The sequence below is a fragment of the Mastigoproctus giganteus genome, chromosome 12, assembly GCF_048544385.1.
Source record: "Mastigoproctus giganteus isolate SK-2022 chromosome 12, ASM4854438v1, whole genome shotgun sequence".
Classification (NCBI taxonomy): Eukaryota; Metazoa; Arthropoda; class Arachnida; order Uropygi; family Thelyphonidae; genus Mastigoproctus; species Mastigoproctus giganteus.
Genome location: NC_143586.1, coordinates 170,915,282 through 170,941,358, shown reverse-complemented (window position 1 = coordinate 170,941,358; position 26,077 = coordinate 170,915,282). Strand labels below are relative to the sequence as shown.

The 26,077-nt window shown below is 38.4% G+C and overlaps 1 protein-coding gene across 1 annotated transcript in view; it reads left to right on the top strand.

The window, feature by feature from the left end:
- The window catches only part of LOC150077590 (FAS-associated factor 1-like), a 377,947-nt gene that overhangs the window by 12,422 nt on the left and 339,448 nt on the right, over nucleotides 1-26,077 (top strand). The window contains exon 2 of the mRNA XM_090385644.1: nucleotides 11,312-11,403. Coding sequence (XP_090241770.1) covers nucleotides 11,372-11,403 — 32 coding nt within the window. The 5' untranslated portion in view covers nucleotides 11,312-11,371. The remainder of the gene's footprint in view (nucleotides 1-11,311; nucleotides 11,404-26,077) is intronic.

The window sequence follows — 26,077 nt, the reverse complement described above, 5'->3', positions numbered from 1 at the left end:
TGATTTGTATGAACGCTTCTTCTATTTTCATCGGTGGTTCGTCTTTAATATGTTCTTCGACAGAATGACCTCCTTCCATTTCTTCATCCTCATGAGGAACTTCTTGAAAAATATTGATGATAATGTCGCTGATATCTAGAGCACCATCTTCTGTAGTGAGATTTGAGTCTATATCTTTGTAGCCAGGGTCACTTGTAGCGGAAGTATCGTACATTATCAATAGATGTTGAAGTTCTTGTTCTTCTTGGTGCTCCACATTGCTGTTCACAACTTCAATTTTTGCGTTTGAGAAGCCAGACTTTACAAAACAGTTCACGGAAGTTTGTTTTCTAATTGCGTTTACTGAAGAGGAAATCCATTGAATCGCATCTAGGATGCTGATTTTCTTTGCAAGGTCACTCGCACATGTTACATCGTTCATGTTTGCAATGAGATGTCTTAAAACACGTTTTCTGTAGTGAAGTTTAAAATTTTTTATTATCCCTTGATCTGAGGGCTGACACTCTGCAGCTGTGTTTGGTGGCAGAAAAATGATTTGAATGTTGGACAATTCAATGTGCGGGTGAGATTCAGCATTATCCTTGAAAGGAATAATTTTTCTGTTTTGACGAATCATGTTTTGGTTAAAGTGACTTATCCATTCGCTCATGATATCTCGTGTCATCCATGCTTTTTTATTAGACTTCCAGTCAACATCCAAAACATTCAACTTTATGCCCTTGAAACAACGAGGATTTTGTGGGTTTCCTATAACAAGAGGTTGTTCAAAGTCTCCCAGCATATTTGTACACAATAGTACAGTCAAGCGTTCCTTAGAAAGTTTTTCCGCCCTGGCACTTTTCGTTTTTTAGACTCATTGTTTTTTTCAGGAAGAGCTTTAAAAAAACAACCCTGTTTCGTCACAGTTGTAAATATCCTTAGCTTCAAAATCACGACATAAATCTTCCAATTTGACGGTCCACTCTGTTACAGCCCCAGTATCAACAGATCCACCTTCACCACTTACTGTTTTCCAAGAAATTTTATGCCGAGTTTTGAACTTGTCTAGCCATCCCACAGAAGCTTTGAACTCATTTACTTCTATAGATTTCGCAACCTCCAAAGCCTTTTCCCTAATAATAGGCCCATTAATGGGAATTTTTTTAGCACGTACGCGACAAATTTGAAGTACAACAGTTTTCTGGAATGATTTTTGAACCTGATCATTTCCGTGTTGCCAAAATTGTTTGAGCAGTTAATTTTTTTTCTTTAGGATGTCGCTTACCTGCGTCTTCCCAATTTTGAATTTTACAGCGAGATTGCGAACACTATTTTTTTGCCGATCATATGCATTAATGAGTTCGAGTATCTTTTAAAGTTAAATGTTTACGAGAAGACATTGTGCACTTCACACGACACTGAACAAAACTGAAAACTGAAACTGAAAAGACGAAAGGCCGACCATATTCCCCCCCTGCACACACTGAATTCATCAGAAGTTTACATGTGCCTTAAAATTCTTGAAAAAGGGTTTAGAATCGCGACGTAAACCTTGATAAAATTCAGAGAATCGTAAATAGAAAATAAACACACGATTAAGGCAATACGTGGAAGAAACGTGCCTAGAAAAAGGGCCGTGAGCTCGCCCGCTGTCCGTTATGGGGAGATCAAATTAAGTGCTAATCTAAACGAAACAGTGCAGATTGCCTGTCCGCATCCGTTACAGAGAATGTCCGCTAGACAGAAGCTGCAAACACGTTAAAACCAATGGAGGTGAGTTGGGGAATTTGAAAATGTCCATTGTAGAGAGGTGTCCGTTAGGAGAAGTTTCACTGTATAAATTTAATCCAATTAAAAATATTACACTAAACTTCTATCCCAATGCAGTAAGAACACTATATATATATATTTCAGTATCGAGCCTTATCTCGTTCCAAATTACGTTATTACGTCATGTCTCCTATGAAGTTTAAGTTATATGTACTAAGTTATAACATTACATTTGTAAAATATAAGTATTTATAATAAATACTTTATTTAACTATCTATCCACCAACGTGAACTCTCACGCCAGCTACCTAAGCCAAATCACTTATTCTTAAAGCTCTACTAATATTATTATTATCGTATGTTACATCTATGTGACAAGTTAAATTACTAAAACACATAAGAAATTCTATAATTTATAATCCTCTGCTGATACTGATTACACTGCTACAAGTTACATAGAAACTTCCAGTATCTGCTATACTGATACGAAAAACAATGGCAGCAGATTCGAATGCTACTGTCGATACAATGTCGGCAGAATTGACTGTCGTTTTCTATGCAATTACAAGGCTGAGTAACAAATAAATGCACCAAATTAATCAGAAAATTACAAAAAATACTATACTAATAAATTTAAATCAAAAGTTATACTAAAACGATAATTTCAAATCAATAAATAAAAAAAGGCTACAGCGGCTTTGAACACGACCGACTCCCACTAACATCCTCCACATCACTGCCAACATGCTGGGAACAGGGTAATCCTATACTAAAACAGTTTTAAAGGGTGCTGCTGTTGGAAAGGAATACCTATTTGTACATGCTGACATATCATTTGGAGAGTTCTTTATCTTTGTATGTGAGGATGAGGAGGAAGTAATTGCTGCTTGATGCTGTAGCAGTTATTTTATAGCTATGTTTGTTGTAACTTTTCTCAGAGAAATTATACCTGTATAGTTTTCACATGTCTCAATAAGATCACACTTGCAAAGTTTTCCTTGCAGGATGCTCACTTGTAGCAATGCTAATTGAGAGCAGAGGTGGGCTTCTTTATTTTATTGTGGGAAAGCCTGTGTGAACTATCTATGTGGGAAAGAATGTTTTTATTTATTTTTTTCTTTCACCACTGAAAGGAACTATCTGTGTGGGAAAATTTTTTTTATTTATTAGCATTAGCATTAGTAGAGGCATATGATGCAAGAAAAGCAAGCTTATGCAGCATCAGCCAAAAAAAAAAAAAAAAATTCCACTTCACCCCTCTGTTCGTTTGAAATACCTGTTCAGCTGAGCTTTAAATTTATTTAGGCTATCAATTTCCACAACAATGGATGGAAGTCTGTTCCACCAACCAACTACCCACTGGCTAAAGACAAATTTCTGCACATCTATCTTACATCTGCCTTTCCTCAATTTGAATTTATGCCCTCTCAGGTGATTATTCTGAGCAAGAGGAAGAATCCCATCAGCATTGAGCATGCTCAACCCATTCAAGGCTTTATACACCTCTATCAGATCACCTCGCTAGTGCCTAGTCTCCAGACACTGTAATTTGCAAAACTTAAGCCTTTCTTTGTAAGAACAACCCTTTGTTCCATTCACTAATCTCGTTGCCCTTCTCTGTACTCGTTCCAGCAGCTCTACATCCTTTTTGAAATGAGGCCTCCAGACCTGTATACAGTACTCAAGGTGTGGCCTGACCATTGCCATATACAAGGGAATAATCACCTCCTTATCCCTGCTAGAAAAATTCCTGTATATCATTGACAAGACACCATGAGCTACTCTTGCAGACCGTCTGCACTACTCAGAGAACTTCATATCTGCTTGCACAATTACCCCCAGGTCCTTTTCATTCTCTACCACTGTCAGTGTAGTACCACAGAGTTGATACGTTACTCTGGGGTTGCTGTTTCCCATATGTAGTACTTTACATTTGTCAATGTTAAACTTCATTTGCCACCTCTCAGCCCATCTGCTCAACCTTTCCAGATCTTGTTGCAGCAGCATAGTGTCAGTAGTGTCCTTAAGAACTCTGCCAACCTTTGTATCGTCTGCAAACTTGGACATTAAGCGTGATATGCCATCATCAATATTATTTATAGATACAGAGAACAATAATGGACCCAACACTGAACCCTGAGGGATTCCACTAATAACATTAGTCCATGATGAGAAGTGTCTATTTATTACCACTCTCTGTCTTCTCCCCTCAACCACCCCTTTATTCATAGCATCAATTTGCCTCCAATGCCACGCTGCTCCAATTTGCTGCACAAATGTGACATTGTGGCAAATGTGAGCAGTTTGGCATTGGAGCAGTCTTCCATTTGCAACAGTATCAAAAGCCTTTCTAAGATCCAAGTATATAATATCAAAGTTATTCCCTGCATCCAGTTCTTTTGTGACTGCATCATAGTATCCAATCAAATTGGTCAGGCAAGACTTTCCCCTTAACAAAACCATGCTGTGTCCGAGCTATAACTGAAGTCTTTTTTTTTTTTTTTTTTTTTATGAGAACCCCAAACACGAGAGGTATTATAACCTATAGTACTTAGTACCGTGCTGAGTTGGAGACTGAGAAGACGAAAGAAGATATTTCTTGACATTGGACTTGAACTTCTGTAGATTGTAATTTTCAGGAAATACGTATGAAGGAAGGTTGTTCCAGAAAACGGCAGTTGAATGAATAAATGAGGAAGATGAAAAGTTGGTTCTGTGGGTTTGAAGTTGGACAGTAAATGGATGTTGGCTGGTGGCGGCACATGTTCGGACTGTTTTGAAAGAGAGAGCGGGAATTATAGAAGCCAATTCAGAAGAACAGTGCCCATGGAAGTATCTGTAGAAGAGGCATGCAGCAGAAACAGTGCGTCTATGAGACAGCGAGTGGAGAGACTCTGTTAGAGATGAATCATTAATTAACCTAACTGCCCTCTTCTGAATGGAATCAAGAAGCCTGAGAGAGGTTTTGGGGGCACAACCCCAGATGTGGGAACAATATTCCATGGCAGGGCGGATTTGCGATTTATACAGAGTGAGCAGCTGATTGGGAGAAAAGTAACGCCGAGAGCGAAAGAGAAAACCAAGTTTTTTAGATGCAGAGGAAGCAATATTTGTAATGTGCTTGTGCCAAGAGAGATTAGAAGTCAGGGTAATCCCCAAAAGAGATATATCATTTTGCCTAGAAATCGGAGTGTCACTAAAGATAAGCACAGGAGCAGAAGAATCCTTTTTGCGAGATATAAGACAAGATTGAGTTTTAGAAGGGTTGAAATCAACTAAGTTGTCTTTGCCCCACTGGAGAATTACCTGAAGATCGGCATTTAAGGAATTGGCAGCAGATTTTCGAGAACATGAAGCTGATTGAGCTGGACAAGGTTTCTCAAAATGGAAAGTTGAATGCAATGTGCTATCATCGGCAAAACTATGGATAGGATTTCCAGTCAATGGAAGAAGGTCATTGATATACAAGAGGAAAAGAGTGGGGGAAAGAACTGAACCTTGGGGGACACCGGCATTAGTGGAGAAGTTAGAAGACAGAGAGCCATCTACCATCACCCTCAGTGAGCGATCAGAGAGAAAACTGGATAACCAATTACTAAAAACAGTTGGCAAACCATAAGATGGAAGCTTGTTTAGAAGACCTTTATGCCAAACACGATCAAAAGCCTTTGAGATGTCAAGAGCAACAACTTGTGTTTCACCGAACCTTTCCATTGAATTAGTCCATAAATGGGTAACATAAGCCAGAATATCACCAGTGGATCGACACTGACGGAATCCATACTGGCGATCGTTGATCAGATGGAAGGTTTCTAGGTAGTTTAAGAGTTGGCGGTTAATTGATTTCTCCATTACTTTAGAAAGAGTAGAAGTAATTGCAATGGGACGATAATTGGATGGGAGGGATTTGTCACCCTTTTTAGGAACTGGCTGGATATGAGCAAATTTCCAAGGAGAAGGAAAAACACCTTTGGAATAAGAAAGTGAAAAAAGGCGGCAAAGAATAGGAGTAAGTTCAGGAGCACAGGTTTTGAGAACAAGTGGAGAAATACCATCAGGACCTGGAGCTTTCTTAGCATCAAGATTCATCAAAATCCTTCTGATATCCTTTTGACGGAAGACCACAGGAGGCATTGACTGGAGCGTGTTAGGAATGGTGGGAGGTGTTTTACCAAGATCATTAATACATGAGCTCAAAGAAAAATGGGATGCTAGCAGGTCAGCTTTATCCTTGGCTGAAGTGACAACAGAACCATCTGGTTTGGACAGAGGTGGGAGCAGAGATGGGCAAAAGTTGCGGCCAATAGCTTTGGCAAGAGACCAGAATGCTCGGCTACCATTACGGCAAGAAGCAAGTTTTCTACTCTTAGCCTGTTCAAACTCTAGTTTGGACTGATTAATAACTGCTTTACAATTGTTGCGAGCTTTGGTGTAGGCAGAAAATGAAACTGAAGAATTAGAAACAAGCCAATTACCATATGCAACGTTCTTCTCTTGGACAGCCTTAGCACATTTATTGGAAAACCAAGGTTTAGATAAAGGACAGGATTTTAAAGTGGAGTGTGGGATAAAGGATTCCATTCCTGCAAGAATAATTTCACTGACACGATCTGAGCAAATGTTGACATCAGAAGTTTTGAAACAGTAATCAGACCAAGGAAAAGAAGAAAAGAAGTCTCGCAGGTCATCCCATTTTGCATTCTTGTAATGCCAAACAATACGAGGTTGGGAATAGCCATGAGATAAAGGTTCCATTGGAGAAGAGGCAATCATCAAGTTGTGATCTGAAGTGCCTAAAGGACCTCTCACTTCAACCTTGTACTTAGAAGGGTTGTTTGTGAGATAAAGATCAAGCGTATTGGCTGTATGATTAGGATTGTCCGGTATTCTTGTAGGTAAATGAACAATCTGTGCTAGGTCATTAGTAATTGCAAAAGCCTCAGCATATCGACCTGCTGGGTCGGTGTGACTAGAAAACGGAAGCCAGCTGGAGTTGTGAACGTTAAAATCACCAAGGAAAATTACCTCACTGTTAGGAAAGTTGGACTGGAGAAAGTCAAGTTGCAAAGAGAGGAAGTCAAAGAGCTCCAAGTGATTAGTGGAGTTGGGAGAACGGTAGAGACAACAGATGAATTTTACACAATGAGGTAGAGAGATTTTAAGCCAGAGAAGATCAAAGAGAGGAGATTCAAATTGCCAAGTCTTTGACAGGGAATATCAGAACGGACATATGCACAAGTACCACCTTTGAGGCGAAAGGAATCATACAGCAAATAATTTGGACATCTGAGATGAGCAGTAGTTGAATCAACTGATAACTGAGATTCAGTCAGAAAAAGTACATGGGGTTTGGAAGACTGCAAGTGGAAATGGACATCGTTGAGATTAGAATTGAGACCATGTATATTTGTGAAATGAATTAGGAAGTCCTTGGGAGGTTTAGATCTTTTCGCAGATAAGCTTGCTCTATTATTTTGACAATTCATGGTGTATTCAATAGTAAGAAAAAGTGGGTGGGCCATGCTGTATGAAGTAATGAAATTTTTGGATATGGCGTACATGTGGTAAGAATATACCCAGATCCTTGACGTAACGTGGCCTCGACAGTGCTCCCCGCATACACACTACTCGGACTCCCTCCAGTCACTATCTGGCAGAGTAGAGGTAGCAAGATTATACACTAGCTGATCCGGAAGCTTCCTAGAGAGTTACCAATAGGTTCAGTCCGGTGTACTAACTAGCGGCCGGCCTGCGAACACAGTTTTAGAGCTGTACCCTCGAAATGTAAGGAATATTGGATCTCGCCACGACATTCATCATAACCTCAAAAATCATCAATCATACTGCATGATGGAAGAGATAGGGAAGGGTTGGCCGGAACTTAGCTCTAGAGACTAAACATGGGTTCCACCACTTCAAGCCTCCAATAAGCAAAGTGGTGGTATTTCACCGGTTGACGAGAGTCATCTACCACCTAGTACTGCCTGGTAACATAGAGGGGCGGCGTTCCTCCATGTGGTGTGGGCGCCACACCTCGACCCCTGCTTACGTTGGTTCACACCTGGGTGGTCACCCACCATGTACTTATGCATGAAGGTTATACCCAGGATTACTAACAGTCCCACCATCGTGAAGGTGCAAGCAGAGGATTTGGTTTTCATAGACCGTCAGGACTTCGCCGAAATTGGGTCCACTTTGACTTGAGTGTCACCCGAATATCAGTTCCATCAGCGTTTTAGACTCCCAGGTAGCAAGAACAGCTTGTCTGGCATATCTGAGAGAATGTCTGTGACAACCTCAAGGACCGAGGTCTTGTCTAGGTCTTGTCTAGATGCAGCAGATGCAGGACCTCAAGGTCTTGTCTAGATGATCCTGCAGTGCTTCTTTAACCCGTGCCTCCATCAATTTTCCTGGAACAGAAGTTAAACTCACAGGTCTATAATTACTTGTGTCAGTCTTTGATCCTCCTTTGTGAATTGGGGTCACATTTGCATATCTCCAGTCTATGGGTATTTCCCCTGAGTCCAAGGAAGCTCTCATAATTATGGCTAAGGGTTTGCTTACTTCCTTTGCTGCCTCCTTTAATATAACTGGATAGATCCCATCCACCCCAGGTGCCTCTCTTGTGTTTATCTTCAACAATTTCTACTCCACTTTACTCTCGGTTATTACAAGATTATCTAGCTTACTGCCAGAGTTGAATACGCCTGTGGCATTCCTCTCGTTGAATAACTCCTCATGTGTGAATGTCGATGCAAAATATTCATTTTGTTTGTTAGCTACCTGAGCAGGATCATCAACAGTTGAACCATCGATATCAAGATTATATTTTCTTTCATCACTGAAAAGAAAGTAGCAGTGCTCCACATGTACTTGCTACACAGGAAAAGTGGAATTTGACTTTTAAAATAAGGAGGAGGATGATTCCTATGGAGAGTTCATCCATTGCAGAAAGATGAAAAGGAAGGAAATGAATTTACATAGGCATGTTTTGAAAAGTTTGTGACCTTAACGTGAAGGGTTTATTTGACGACTCTGGTCATGTTACTTTGCAACATAAACCCCTTTTGGAGTCAATACACTTTTGTCACTGATGCTGCAGTACGTTGATTCCTGCTGGGAAAAAAGTTTTTTCTTTTGGGCATTCCAGGAATGCAGTCACTGTATCAGTGATGTCACTGTCAATGGGAAAATGGATGTCAGCGATGTATTTCTTCAAATTAGAAATAGGTGAAAGTGATGGTGCTAGATCCGGTGAATATGAAGGATAGTTCAAGATTTAGAAGACAGACTGATGTAGTGTAGCCACGGCAGTGGCAGATGTGTGAGTAGACAGTTGTCCTGGTGGAATAAGGACAACGTGCCTGCTGAGTTTTCCTTAGCATTTGTCTTTGATGTTTTCACTCAAATGCCTGACAAGATCTGTAATATGTCCCTATGACTGTATTGCCTTTCTGTAGGTAACACCACTCTGCTGCACAGAACTCTTAAGAGTTCTGTGTAGCAGTGTTTATCAGCGTGAGCTTAGTTTATTTTTAAGGTTATTGTGTCAATCTTGGGTTCAAAAATGTGAGTAAAATGTTTGTAAGCTAATAGTTGTTTTTAACTAAAGTTTTTTATGATGATTTCAGAGATATAATATATATATATATATATTTTTTTTTTTTTTATCACATTGTTTTTTCACAAATTGCTTAAGCTGATGTAATGGATTGTATTATTGAATGTTAGGAGTAAATGCTGGGAATTTGTAAACTAAATCTTCACATGTTAGCAACACTGCCTTCAGTCATTGTGTTTCCTTGACTTTAAGAGTTCTGTTCAGCAGTGTTTATCAGTGTGTGCCCAGTTTATTTTTAAGGTTATTGTGTCAAACTTGTGCTGAAAAGTGAGTAAAATGTCTTCATACAAGTATTTGAACAATTCAAACTTATTTTGTTATATTTGTGAAAGTTACGAGGTCCCCGAGCAAAGAAAAGATATTACAGAATTTGTAAAAAATGTGTATTGTGTTTATTTTGGAATGAAACTCCGTGACCACGATAAATAATTGGCTCCACATAAAGTTTGCCAAACTTGTGATCAAGCATTGAGATTGAGGAAAAATGGTAAAAAAGAAGGCTATGCCATTTGCAATTCCCTTGATTTGGCAGAGCATACTTTTGCTTAGTTAATGTAGAAGGATACAAAAGTAAGAATGGCATTGTGTATCCTAATATTCCATCTGCCACTAGACCAGTCCCATGTGGAGATAATTTGCTAGTTCCATGCCCTCCACTTATATTGGATAATGTAGCAGCAGACTAGCAATTAGCATATCCTGATTACTCTCATTAACCACTCTGCCAACCTTTGTATCATCTGTAAACATAGACATCAGTATCATTAATAGACATAAAACCACAGTAGGCCAGCATTGAACCCTGGGGAATTCTGCTAATAACATTAATCCAAGAAGAGCAGTCAACTATTCTTTCATCCATAGCAGCAACTTTCCCTTAATGCCAAACTGCTCCAATTTGTACAGCAGTCTTTTATGTGCAACTTTAATGTGAATTCCATTATTTTCTCTAACACAAGTCAAGCTAATAGGTGTGTGTAATTACTCATGTCACCCTTTTTTGATCTCATCCTTATGATATTATTGGTTTTTTCCATTGCATTTTCTTTTTTTGGAGTCACTGGGAGCAAGGCAATAACGTTGTCGTATCCACAGCATATTTCTGCAAAAAAAAAAAGTATCCACATGCATCCACATGCTGCATGTGGATACTTTTTTTTTTTTTTTTTTGATTCCAGGTCACTAAGGGTAGGTGGGTTTGTCTTGAACAGACTCTTTACAGCCATATTGTGTATTCTTATCTCCTAAAAGCTGAAGATAATCCTTTATGTGAATTCTACAATAATAATTCAATGGCTGCTTATTCACCATTTAACTTATATATCACAGTTAATTAGTGAATGACATAGACCTTTTATTCTACCTTCTATCCCCTATGTTTTTTTCATTTTTGTGGTTTTCTGACTTGTTCTATGCTATTTAAAGAATAATTTTTGTTACCTTGATGAAATACTATATATTTCTTCTTTTCATTAGTTGCCTCTTATGATAAGTTATTTTTTTGCCTGTTTTATTATTGTGTTATTTTTTGCAATGGCACCTTACAATTTAACCATTCTTAATGCCACAAACACGGACTTGGAAAATTATGGCCCTAGATGCTACTTCACAAACAGAAAACACCAAATTGAAACCACCCCTAAAGTGTTATTGAGTAAACATGTGTAATAAAACATCAAATTTATAAAATAAATCCAAAAGAGCATATTAAAAGTAGTATTGTCATCTTTTTTTAATACTGGGTTTTTTTTATTTTTTATTTTAATAGATGTTAAGTTAATATTCTTTGTTAAGTTAAATGCAGTTAATATTTAATTGTACACTTATTGAAGTTTTTTTTAATTTTTGTTCTCTTTCGCTCTCTCTTCTTCTTCTTCTCTTCTTTCGCTCTCTTTTTTTCTTCTTCTCTCTCTCTGTCTCTCTCTCTTCCTGTTTTAATAGACAGTTTTGTCATCCTTGGAGTTGCCTCAACAAACAACTCTGTTCCTTTCAACTCCTGATATGGGTGGATCTAGTTCAACAGATAATGACCAGTAAGTTTTTCTTCCTTTTTTTATTTATCTAATGTATACAAAAAAGTAAATTATGCATGTAAAAGACATAAATATACAAATGATGCAAACCAACAACCTGTTTTGTTTAAATGTATGTAGTATAGTTTACACTTAATTGAAATAATTAAAACAATATTTGTAAAATTTCCCTTCTGGTTTTAACTTGAGTTTTATGATGGGTTTTCTCATTAATTCTTCTGGTAGTAACCCTTCTGTTTTACTTTGTAAAGGAATAAAATTAGTATTAAAATGGGAGACCCGTGCAAGGAAGTATAGCTATGTACAATGTCATAAAAAATAATAAAATTAATTTAAAATAAAAGTAATCAAAAATAAACAAAAAATTAAATGCATCTAGATACATTTTTAATAAAAATCAGTGTACTGGTGTGGGATTTATATAAAGATGTAACTGCTGTCATGGGAAGAGGGAAGGGCTTTTGGTTTTGTAAAAGGGGACACATTCATCTCTCATGGTTTTTAAAATCTGTTGTGAGACCAATCGATAATGTTACTGACAGTAAAATTATCAGTTCTTCCCAGTGATTATATTACTGAACTTACTGATATTACAAGTGAATTCTAAATGAGAAGTATTCAGGGTAATAATCATAGATAAAAGCTACTGGGATTTTAATACTAGCTAAAGGATATTTTTAATTTAAATACTATAATATAATAAAAGGATAATTTTAATACTATCTTTTAATACTAGCTAAAGGTCAGATGAACTGATGACACTTGTGGCAGAGAAGAAAAATAAGAGGTGTGGCTGTTAAATAGTGAGACTGTTGCAATAAAATAAATATAATGAAATATTTCGTGCCTTGTAAGCTATCCTCTTCAAAATAAATGCCTTGGCTTGCACACACTGTTTCATATGTTTCTTACAAGCATGGAAACATTTCTGGAAGTCATGTTCTACAAGCTATTTTAACACTTCTATTGCTTTTTTCTGTGTGTCTTCAATGGACGGAAAATGGGTTCCCTTAAGTACACTTTTCAGTTTAGGGAAGAGAAAAAAGTCACAAGGGCTATGTCTGGTGAGTAGGGTGCATGTTCACTGATGAAACAAATCCCTGTGTACAAATCACACACAGGGATTTAATTTTTGGCCAGAAACTGGCAAATAGAGCATGTTGCATGCTGGAGCATTGTCTCGATGGAGTATCCAACCATCCTCCCATATTTGGGTTTCTTCCTTTGAATTTTTTCATGCAGACTTGTTAGAACTTGTAGTATGTTTGATTGGCAGTATGATTTGGTGGGATATACTCAGCCGTGATAATTCCTTTAATATTGAAGAAAACAAGAAGCATGGTTATCATTTTTGATATGCTTGGTTTTTTTTTTTTTTTTTGTCTAGGGATTGTATTGTCTTCCATTGCATTTACTGGCATTTAGTTTCTGGGTCATACTGGAACAGACTACTTTCATTAGTAGTAGTTGAGGCATGTGATGCAAGAAAGCAAGCTTATGTAGCATTAGCCAAAAAAAAAAAAAAAAAAACATTTCACGCACCAATTTCCTCTAAACGTTTGTCTACTTCCTCCTTGAATTTATTTAAGCTATCAACTTCCGCAGTGACAGATGGAAGTTTGTTCCAGCAATCAACTACCCGCTGGCTAAAGGCAAATTTCTACACATCTATTCTATAACTGTCTTTCCACAATTTGAATTTATGTCCCTTCAGGTTTGTTATATGAGCAAGAGGAAGAATCCCATCAGATTTGAGCCTGCTCAATCCATTCAAGTACTTATACATCTCAATCAGATCACTTTGCAGGTGCCTAGTCTCCAGATGCTGTAATTTGCAGACTTAAGCCTTTCTTGGTAAGACCACTCTTTTGTGGTTAGAGCACATTACGACCAAATACGGAGGATGTGGAAAGGTCAGGGAACCACTGCATATCCCGGAGCAATATGGCCTTAGTTGCTAATGCTCCTAAAAACCAAATAACAAACAAACAAAGAAACCACTTTTTTGTTTCCCTTGCCAATCTTGTTGCCCTTCTCTCTAAAATTAGGCCTCCAATCTGTATGCAGTACTCAAGGCATGGCCTGACCATTGTGTTATACAAAAGGGTGGCCTGACCATTGTGTTTCACATCCTTTTCCCTACTAGCAAAGTTCCTGTATATCATTAACAATACCCCATGACCTGCTCTGGCAACCGGTCTGCACTGCTCACAAAATTTAATATCTGACTGCACAATTACTCCCAGGTCTTTTTCATTTTCTACCACCCTAAGTGTAGTACCATAGAGTTGGTACTTTTCTCTGGGGTTACTTCTACCCATATGCAGGACTTAGCATTTATCAATGTTAAACTTCAGTTGCCACTTCTGAGCCCATCTACCCAACTTTTCTAGATCCTGTTATAGTATCACACTGTCATTAACAACCCTGCCAACCTTTGTATCATCTGCAGACCTCAATTAAGCCTGATATACCCTTCATCACTATCATTGATAAATATACAAAACAACACTGGGCCCAAAACCGAACCCTGGGTGACTCCGCTAATAACATTAGTCCATGAAGAGCAGCATCCATTAATTACCACTCTGTCTTCTTCCCCTCAATCACATTTTTATGCATTGTAGCAACTTACTCTTAATACAATACTGCTCCAATTTGTACAGTAGTCTTCCATGTGCAACAGTGTCCAAATCTTTCCTGAAATCCAAGTATATATCAAAATTATTTTTTGCATCCAGTTCGTTTGTAACCACATCATAGTATCCAATCACATTTGTCAGACAAGACTTTCCCTTACATTGGCACATCTCTAGTCTGTGGGGACTTACCCAGATTCCAAGGATGCTCCCATAATTATGGCTAAGGGTTTACTTACTTTCTTTGCCGCCTCCTTTCTACCCCAGTTGCCTTTCTTATGTTTAAATTTAACAATTTCTCCTCCAGTTTGCTCTCAGTTATTACAGAATTATTAAGCACCCTGTTACAGTTTAATAAACTACTGGCATTTTCTTCCCTTAACTCATGTGTGAATGTAGATGCAAAATACTTATTCAGATTTGTCAGCAATCTGAGCAGGTTCATCAAAGCTTGAACCATTGATATCAAGTGGACCAATCTGATTCATCCCCTTCCTTCTAGAATTTATATAACTAAAGAAGTCCTTGCTGTTTTTCTTAGCATCCTTTCCAAAGATTTCTTGTAATCTGCCTTTGCTTGCCTAACTTCCTGTGTGACTTGATTATAGACTAGCTTATATCTATCATAGGCTTCTGTGTCGCCTGATAATTTATATCCATCCCATGCATTTTAATTCTTAGAGAAATTGTCTGAGACCACTGTGGTTTTATGAAAGCAAGCACCTTTCCCTTTACCCCTGAGTAAAAACAGTTAGCATTAGCATTAGTAGAGGCATACGATGCAAGAAACAAGTTTGTGCAGCATCAGCCAAAAAAAAAAAAAAAAAAAATCCCCCATTTCACCCCTGCATTCATTCCAAATGCCTCTTTAGCTCAGCCTTAAATTTAGGCTATCAACTTCCACAACAAAAGATGGAGGTCTAATCAGATCAAGAATATTACTCCCCCAGGTTGCCTCTCAAACATGCTGCTGTAGAAAACAGCAGTCGTCCAATAAATCCACAAAAGCCTTGCTGATGTGTGAGTGACCTACCCATAAGTTCCAGTCTATAACTGGGATGGTAAAATCCCCCATTTTAAGACAATCTGATTTACTGGCCCACTCTATTTCTCTGTAGAGGTGTTCGTTGTACTCATCAGTGTCATTTGGTCTATAACACACTCCTACCCTCAACTTTGCTTTCCCAGTGCTTATGTCACACCAGACTGACTGAACGCTGCACTGTCTACCCATGTCAACTGGATGCACTTCCTTAGATTTTGTATTTCTTAACTAACAGGCGTCTTCGTAGCCAGGTGGGCAGAAGTAGCAGTGCATAGCACACGCTTCTTGATTAGACCGGGGTTCGAACCCGTGAGCCACCAAATACGGAGGATGCGGAAAGGTCATGGAATGACCACCGCATATCCCCGGAGCAATATGGCCTTAGTTGCTAATGCTCCTAAAAACTAAATAACAACTTAACTAACCTCCTTGCTTTCTATCCTGTCTATCCTTTCTATACACATTCCCACCCCCTACAAATTCCAATTATGTATTCCTTATCTCTGTGTGACACCACGTCTCTGATATCCCAATATATCTGCTTTTGATGTCTTCACCCGTACCTCAAATTCATCAAATTTTTTTTTTACTATACTTCTAGCATAGCAATGCTAGAAGTATAGCATTTACTTCCATGATGACATGCCTAGATAGCATCAGCAAATATTCGTGCACCCTTTCTATTTAAGTATACCCCACCCCTGTAGAAACACTTCTGTTTTATTATGAATTACAGCATCAGGGAGCCCATTGATCCTTGATGCTGTAATTCTCTTCACTTTTCCAGCTAATTGATTTTTCTTTGACCTTTTTGATGAAAAACTTAGCTGTACCTTTCTCTTTGAGTCTTTCGGTGTGTTTAGCTTTCTCCCTGATATTTTTTTTCTTCTATATCTTAATTTTAGGTTGGTATTGCTCATCAGCAAATTGTGGTCCATTTTGCAATCAGCACTTGGGCATTTTTGTTACCATGTTTCTGAATTTTTTGTTAATCAAGATGTAGTCAGTTTGGTTTTTTTTTTAAGCCATTTACTCCATCTCCTGGTGCTTTCCAAATGTAGAGCTTCTTAGGGGTTGATCACTCCATGTTTGTTATTATATATTATGTTGTGTTTACTGCAGAATTCAATGAGTTTGTCATTCACTGTCATTCCTTGTGCTCAACCCAGTTGGTCCAACTATGAGCTTAATAATTATTTAAATAACTAAGGCCCTTGAAACTATTCCTTTACTACAATTGGCATTGTAAAATAATAATAATAAAAAAATAATCTAAATTATTGTAAAAACTGTCCAAATTTCTCTGGCTAACAACACTAGCCACTAAGCTTCAGATTTCTGCTTCAGAATTGTCAAAAGATATTTATTAATTAGAGATATTTTTCAATAAAACTTAGGTTGGTGTTATAAAAACTTGTTGTTTGTTGCTTTTGGTATTATTGACTGTGATTTTTGTATCTTGCACCTTTGCGTCTTTCTGCAGTTTTACCAACTACATTCAATAAATGTGTCAAGCAAGGTTATGCACTTAGAAAATTAATTTTTTAATTAAAAAGATTTTTTTTTTTTTTTTTACGTTTTGCTTGCAAACTAATAATCTCTAAACAATTTGCTTTTGCAGTATTGGCCCCAACTGCCAAGCAATTTTCTTCCTGCGAATATATAGTACTCTCCCAAAATGATATAGTTTTGTTTCTTTTCTAGCGTTATCTGTTCTATTGTTTACTTGAAGTAAGAACCGAGAAAGGAAATCCACCTTTTTTTTTTTATTCTTTATATTCATTACTAGGTAAAGGTAAAGTGCAGCCATCATCAACCCACTGCAGGATGGAAGCCTCCTCAACAATTCATGTTGAGGGAAATGGACCATAATCTGCCACGCTGGTCCAATGCGGGTTGTCAGATCGACCGTATTCAGCAGTCAGGGGCTTGAACCCCGGTCAACTCAGAGCGTGTGCTACTGCACTCCTGCTCCTGACCACTCGGCTCATTACTAATCCTCTACTTACTTCAAAAACCGCTTGGTCACTGGTGGCACCGCTCCTGCCTCCACGTGGCAAGGCCAGTAACCTGAGGGATAAGACAATCCCCGGGGCTAAAAAGAGCAGAGATGGAAACAAGTGATTTTCCATGTTTAGAGCCAAAGAGCTCTCAACAAAATGACACTCATGACTTTTCTCTCTCTCGAAGAGAATGAAGAAAGACATTGGTAAACAAGAATTACCAGCATTCCTGATAATACATTCTCTGTCAACACAACCTGTGGGGTGGGGGGCGCCTCCGTAGCCAGGTGGGAAGGAGCAGCAGTGAGTAGCACCCGCTTCTTGATTAGACCGGGGTTCGAGCCCGTCACCACCAAATACGGAAGATGCGGAAAGGTCAAGGGAATGACCACCGCATATTCCTGGAGCAATATGGCCTTAGTTGCTAATGCTCCTAAAAACCAAATAACAAACAAACAAACAACAACAAACAACCTGTGGACAAGCTTTCCCCCCCTCCCTCCCTTTATCATTCAGAGATGCCTTGAACATGCCATAGGTTCACCAAAAATGGTGAAACTTCTCCAATCTGGAGATTTATTAATAGAGACCACCAATTCTCGACACTTTGAACTATTATTAAGTCTGACATCTTTGAGTGGAATCCCAGTTCAAATCACACTACGTAACACCCTCAATTCTTCAAAGGGAGTGATCACTGAATGGGATCTATTTGAATGTTCCTGAAGATGAAATAGTCCAGGAACTTAAAGAACAAAAAGTCACTCAGCAAAGAGGATCATGATCTGAAAAGATGGCACTTTAGTTCCTACCAGAGTATAATTTTAACTTTCAGTTCTCCAAACCTACCAGCTTCAGTCAAGGCAGGATATTTAAACTGTTGCGTTCGGCCCTATATTCTGAATCCCCTAAGATGTTTTAAATGCCAGAAATTTGCCCATTCCCAGACAGCATGCCATGGAGACACATGTGCAAACTGTGGGTGTAAAACTCATACACAAACAGAATGTAAGACACCAACCCCACAGTGTCCAAATTGCAAGGGCAACCATCTGGCATACTTCAAAGACTGTGACTCTGGAAGTTGGGGAAAAAAATACAAAAGCATAAAGTTGAAAATACCAAGTTTCCTACCAAGAGGCAAGAAAACAAGTAATAATAAGTAATCCAAAATGCACTTATGCCATTGCTATTTATAGTCAGACAGAAGTGGCCATCCCTCCAGACACATCGATCTCAGACTATGCTCGATTAGTCCTCTCAGTCCAACATCCATCTCCATCAAAGGCAGTCGATCAATTCAGTAATACACCACTGACAGTTCCACCCCAGAGACTTCCCAATTGTCAAGCAGCGGAAAATTTTCAAAAATTAGATCCAGTTGAGGTGAAGCAATCTCGCTCCTCAAGCATGGACACAGATGATACAACCAACTCAGATCTGCTTGAAATACATGCAGATGATGATATGGAAGAAAGCAATGACTCAGGAAGCCCAAACCTTTCAAGAAAACAAAAATCAAAACTCTACAGATATAAACAAGCCACTCACAAAAAGCAGACAGACCCATCTTCCGCTCATAAAACCAAATCATACAATGGAATTGCAGAGGTTTTCGTAGCAATATTGATGATATCTATGAACTAATTCACCGTTACAATCCTTCTGCCGTATGCTTACAAGAAGATCCCCTTCTAGAAATCCATGCAGAAGAAGAAATGAACACAGGTTGGTCAGTTTTCTCCAAAAAAGATAAACCAAAATTGGAACGTCATAAGCTAGTAACCTTCAAAAAGCAGTCAGATACAGCTCCATCAATTAAACACAAATAATGCCTTGTATTTTACAATGGAACTGCAGAGGCTTTCGTTGCAACACAGATGATATCCATGATCTAATTAACCGATATTCTCCAGTTGCCCTTTGTCTTCAGGAAACTTACCTAACCTCGCAAATTTCTCCTTTGATAAAGAACCATTGCCTTTATCGACGAGATCGTAATACAGCAAATGCTGCCCATGGTGTTCTAGCAATCCTGATAAATTCAAAGATCCCAACTAAACATATTCCACTTCAAACTGAAATAGAAGCTGTTGCTGTTCATATAACTCTCCATATTTCAATAACACTTGTCCCAATATACCTACAACCAAACCATACTTACTGTTTAAAAGATCTTGAAGATCTCTTCATACAGATAACTCCACTTCTCTGTATATTAGGGGATTTTAATGGGCACCACCCCTTACGGGGCGATCCTAAACTAGACACACATGGTCGACTTGTTGAAAGCTTTCTAGAGTCACAAAACCTCACCATACTTAATACTGGTGCACACACTCACATAACTCCTGATTGGACACCTCAGCAATAGATCTCTCAATTTGTTCTCCAATACAGGTTCCGACCATAGAGTGGTACGTTTTAAATGATCCTATGGGCAGTGAAAACTTTCCAATCATATGCAATTTTTTAATATCAAAGACTCCTTCAAATAAACTCCGCAGGAAATGGAAATTTGTTCATGCAAACTGGGCAACATTTTGATAATCAATCTCTCTTGATAGGGAAAAAATCCAGCTCCAGAATATTGATAATGTAACAGATTACATCATGTCACATTTCCTAAAAGTGGCCAAGGACACAATACCATTATCAAATCTGCCTGGTCGCAAGCATTATAATTAATGGTGGAATGAGGAATGCACAAAAGCAAAGAAAGCAAAAATTAAAGCCTGGAATTTATTTTGGCAATGTCCAAGCACAACCAATCTCATTAATTATGAGAAGCTAAGGGCAAAAGCACATTTTATACAAAGGCAAGCCAAGAAAGAATCCTGGACCTGTTTTGCATAGACCTTTTAACAGAAACACTGATCCCAAAATTATATGGAAAAAAATTAGACAGTTATCTGGTAAGTTTGCTCTTAGAATAGATTCCATCACCAAACAGTTGAGACCTATCTTTATGCAGATGATCTTTCCATCTCCTGCCATTCCCAAAACATGAGGTCTATTGAATGGCAGCTCCAGATATCACTTAATAAAATACAACAGTGGGCCAGCCTCAATGGCTATCGACTCTCGCCGCAGAAAACAGTTGCCATCCATTTTTGTAGACAGTGCAAACTTCATCCGGATCCTGAACTTCAAATTTATAATGTCTCCATCCCAGTCACTAATAACATCAGATTTCTAGGATTAACCCTTGACAACAAGTTAAATTTTATAGACCATATTAAAAATGTACGTACTTGCTGTCTCAAAAAGTTAAATATATTCAGGGCTTTATCCTCCCAAACATGGAGCCCAGATTGTACATCTCTGCTTTGGCTGTATCGGTCATTAATCAGATCCTGTTTTGATTATGGAGCTCCTATCTATGATTCAGCCAGATTGAGTGCATTGCGCTGGCTTGATTCAATTCAACACAGTGCTTTGAGGTTTGCATTTGGTGCTTTCAGAATATCACCAGCACATAGTCTCTATATTGATGCCCATGAGCCCTCACTAACTTTACGTAGGAAACACTGTTATTGAAGTATGCTGTCAAGATACAAAGTTGTGCCATGCATCCAATTCAGTCATACCTGTTCAATCCACCATTAGAAAACCATTTCAGAAATAAACTTAGCATAGTAAAGCCAGCTGGTCTTCACCTTCTTGAACTGATGCAAATTTGGCATGTTTCCATCCATTCCGTATAACAGGTAACAACTTGTACTCAACCACCATGGGTTCCACCTCCTATACCGACCTGTGACACTTACCTCTGTCAGTGGGGAAAGAACATTTTACAAACATCAAATATCAAACAACTTCATGAAGCTCACACTCAAAGATACATTGACTCTTCTCCAATTTATACAGACTGCTATAAATCTAATTCAAACAGAGTGGTTGCAGTGTTTCCAAATACCATTATCTCAGCACACCTGCCATTTGAATTCAGTATCTTCTCAGCTGAATTATATGCAGTTAAACTAGCTTTACAAAATCTCTTCTGACTGTGCTTTAAAATCTGTTATTTACACTGATTCCCTCAGCTCAATCTTGGCTTTATGTAACTCCTCAGATAAAGTACACCCTGTTCTAGACAAAATAAGAAGCATATTACTACAAATTGAAGAACACCATCAACTGGTCACCTTCTGCTGGATTCCAGCTCGTTTTGGAATTTTGGGCAATGAACTGGCTGATAAAGCTGCAAAAAATCCAACTACCTTAGACTTATGGACTTGGCACATTATAGCCTTAGATGCTAATGTGCCATAAAACTCTAAAACAAACAAACAAACAAACAAACAAATCTTAGACTTAACTAATATCCCTGTTCTGCCATCAGACTATGCATTAACCATTCAGGCTGCATGCCTATCAGAATGGACAGCAATATGGCACTCTCAAATTAATAATCAACTCTTTCAATTTAAACATGAATCAAAAATTTGCCGCTCCAGTGTCTGCACATCAAGAGGAGAAGTAGTCCTTTCAAGGGCAAGAATAGGACATACTTATCTGACCCACCTTTATTTACTCACAGGGGACGACCTGCCGCAGTGTCCACTTTGTTATATAAATCTGAGTATTAAACACATTCTCATTGGCTGCCCTTACTATGAACAAGACAGAACTTCAACCTTGCTATCACTGGTTAATCTTGGTAAACCAATGTGCGTTCCATTAAAAAATGCTTATGTACTGGGCTGTTTTAACGCATGGGTGCACCTGTCGGATGCCAGGGGCCTCACTTAGTGTTAGGAATGCGACTAAGAGAGAGAGAGAGAGACCCAGAAAAAAAATTAAAACAAAATTTAAGCTGAATAGGAGCCACATTTGGAAATTTGCTGGGGGGGGGGGCAAGATTTCTTAAAACAACCCTGCTTAAGTTGTACATGCTATTGAAATTTATAAAGAAGAGAAGATTATCTTGGACACAAATGGCTCTTGAAGCATTTCTGATGATGACTCCTTGTGCAAAAAACAGAGTGCCGAGCCAATAATGAGTGGTCAACAAGTGTGCATTTAGCCGATGATGATAAAGAATAAATTTTTGTAAGTCATAAATAATTTCTTTATTATTGTAATTTGCTGGATTTTACAGGCTACGTTTTCAATTCTTTGGATAAATCAATTATTTTTTAAACATAAACTAATTAGCTAACTAATTTCATTGTTGAGAACGTAACCCCTATTTATAACATTATGTATATAAGAAATAAATTCCCACTTTACAAGCTTGTGCTAGGAACGAATTAACTCGTAAAGTTGGGAACTACCTGTGTGGATATATATATATATATATACAGGGTGTCTCAAAAATATTGGTACAAACGTTTAGGGGAGGTAGGTAACATCTAAAGGAATGTGAATCGCATAGGAACCCATAACCAGAAACGTCACCGAAAGTCGGTACACGGCGCTGTTCATCAGTTCGCGAGAGGGAAAATTTCTGGTTTACTCATTCAAGCAGTAGTCGCCGCACAAAGAGCATGCATTGATATACGAACTGTGAGCTGGCAGACATGCACCTAGTGTATGGATTAGCAGAGGGCAATGGACGAGCCACTCAACAAATTTATGGAGAACGCTTCCCAGACAGACATGTACCGCACCACCGTTTGTTTGCGCGTGTGCATCAAAATTTGTGCGATTATAGATCATTTAGAGGAAACAGGTGTAGTTTGGGCAGACAACATTCTATGTGAACTCCTGCCATGGAAGAAAGTGTGTTGAATGCCGTCCAAAATAATCCTACTACTAGCACACGTGCCGTTGCTTCTGCCTCAGGAGTGTCTCATTGCAGTGTACAGTGTGTCTGGCACGACGATTCCTTACACCCCTTTCATCTCCAAAAGGTTCAGTTACTGCTCCCCCAAGATCATTTGGCGCATTATGGCCATAGACGCCCATGCGCCAAAAAAATCCCCAAACAAACAAACAAACCCAAGATCATCCTGCACGTGTGGCTTTTGCGCAGTGGTTTCTCCAAGATAGTGTTCAAGAATTGAATTTTCCAGCCTATGTTTTGGTCACGGATGAGGCTTATTTCACTCGGGAAGGCTTATTCAATCAGCACAATGCTCATGTGTGGGCCCATGACAACCCGCACGGTGTGCGCCCCCATGCGGCACAACATTGCTTCACAATAAATGTGTGGGCAGGTATGGTCGATGACTGCTTAGTCGCCCCTACCTGTTACCATCCCACATGAATTCTGCTAAATATCGGATCTTTCTTGAACAAGTTCTACCAGGGTTACTTGACGATGTTCCAGCAAATGTGAGATGCAACATTTGGTTTCAACATGATGGGGCGCCTGCCCATTATGGAAGGTGTGTTCGTGACCATTTTAACAGGCGTCGATGGATTGGCCGTGGTGGACCCGTTGCCTGGCCCCCACGCTCATCTGATTTATTGAGCCTTGATTTCTTTCTGTGGGGGGCCCCTGAAATCTGTCATGTATGAATTGCCTGTGGAGACGGAAATGGATCTCGTGGCGAGACCCGTCTGTGCTACTGTCAAAGAAACTCCAGGTGTGTTCGACCGTGTCCGCCAAGCCATGCTGCGTGGGTGTCACACATGCATCGCGCCACATGGTGGAACTTTCGAGCATCTGTTGTAACATCATGAAATGCATCCATCTCGTACTCCATTGCTAATATTATGTCAAATAAATGTTTGCCACTAATTACTGTCTTGTGTCATTTCTGCTTCTTGTGCCTCTGCTACTACTTTCCCGTGAGGTTGCTGGTTATGGGTTCCTATGCGATTCACATTCCTTTAGATATTACCTACCTCCTCTAAACGTTTGTACCAATATTTTTGAGACACCCTGTGTATATATACAGTCGAACCTCCCTGTAACGAATTCGATAAATCCGGCGAAAAAATTCGTTATAGAGAAATTTTGTTATACAGAGAATATCTTTTTTTATTAGAAATTGTTATCTTATTAGAAAATGAAAACGAATCCACATTTATTTTGAATGTATTTTATTTCAAAAACATACTTATTTAAATTACGTTTACACAATTTTCGCCAGTAAATATCACAAATTAAAAAAAAAATCTGTCATTTTCGTTTGTACAGTACAATTAAAAAATTGTCTGATTCTCAAAGAAAACCTCACATTTGTTCAGAGCATTAAAAACATTATCAGGAACATTTTTAACAAAACTGTAGACCCATACGAACCGTTTTAAAAGCGTTAATCATTTCTTTGTGAGTTGGCTTTTCTACGGGTTGTTCTGATGCATCTTCAGCATCATCGTTAATTTCTTCGTGATCATGGTTGCATCTAACACTGTTTAGTAGTATTTCATCTTCATTTGGATGCTCTGCTGTGATCTACATAAACATAACTATCCATTGTTATTTCATTTTCGATGTTTCCAGACGATTCTAATAATGTCCAAAAGTTTTTCAGTTGTGAAAGGGGCAGTTCATCTCGTTCGTCCAGTCGTCGTTCGACTTCTGCATTCAATGCAAATCCCACTTTCGAAAAACAATTTTGAATAGTGTATTCAGTGACATTGTTTGTCCGAACTTTTGCCAGTTCAGAGATGCAATCTCTCAGGTTAATTGTAACCTCCAAGTTTCTATTTTCTGATAACACATTGACAATCTTCATTATTATTCTCTTTTGATAATGAAATTTAAAATTTTTAATAATGCTTTGGTCCATTGGCTGGAGTTTTGACGTTACGTTTGGTGGTGAAAACAACTTCGCACTTTTAAGTTTGGCAGAAATATTGGCAGGATGTGCTAGACAGTTGTCAGTTAGCAACACGATTTTCCTTTTTTCTTTTGTTATACATTTGTCTAGTTTTAATATCCATTCTTCAAAAATATCACTTGTCATCCATGCTTTTTTATTAAAAGGTGTAGTTAACTTCCAAAGATTTTGTGCCTCTAAAACATCTTGGGTTTTTTGATATTCCGATGACTAAAATTCTTAATTTTTCATTTCCTGTCATATTTGCTCCAATAGTACAGTAATTCTTTCTTTGCTTTGTTTTCCACCAAAACATTTATCATCCTTAAAAGCAAGTGTTCTATTCGGTAAACATTTAAAGAATAAACCCATTTCTTCAACATTAGAAACATCCTTATGCTCATATTCTTCCAAAATCTTCTTTAAGGTATTGTTCCTCCAACTGTTGCAATCTTCTTCGCTTACATTAACACTTTCTCCACAAATAACCTTTTCCACAATTCTGTGATGCTTCTTAAATTTATCTAGCCACCCAGTGCTCGCATTAAATTCTGTATGTCCAAGGGACTGTGCAAATTTCAGAGCTTGGGATATTGGGATATTCTTTTAGCGTATCATTTGCACCCATTTTAGAACAGCTTTATCGACATCTTCATATATACACAACTTAATTCGCTTCTTGTGTGCTCCTCCTTCAGTTGCATTTAAAATTGATTCTTGATTTTTTCTTTAATCATAGATAAACTGCTTTTTTTTTTATGTAAACCCCGAACACGAGAGGTGTTAGAACCTATAGTACTTGGTACCGTGCTTGGGTTAGAGGTTGAGAAGACGAAAGAAGATATTTGTCGACAATTGGACTTGAACTTCTGTTGACTGTAATTTTCAGGAAATACGTATGAAGGAAGGTTATTCCAGAAAACAGCAGTTGAATGAATAAACAAGGAAGATGAAAAGTTGGGTTTGTGAGTTTGAAGTTGGACAGTAAATGGATGTTGACTGGTGGCAGCATGTGTTCGGACTGTTTTGAAAGAGAGAGCGGGAATTATAGAAGCCAATTCAGAAGAACAGTGCCCATGAAAATGTCTTTAGAAGAGGCATGCAGCAGAAATAGAACGTCTATTAGACAGTGAGTGGAGAGACTCTGTTAGAGATGAGTCATTAATTAACCTAACTGTCCTCTTCTGAATGGAATCAAGAAGCCTGAGAGAGGTTTTGGGAGCACCATCCCAGATGTGGGAACAATATTCCGTGGCAGGACGGATTTGC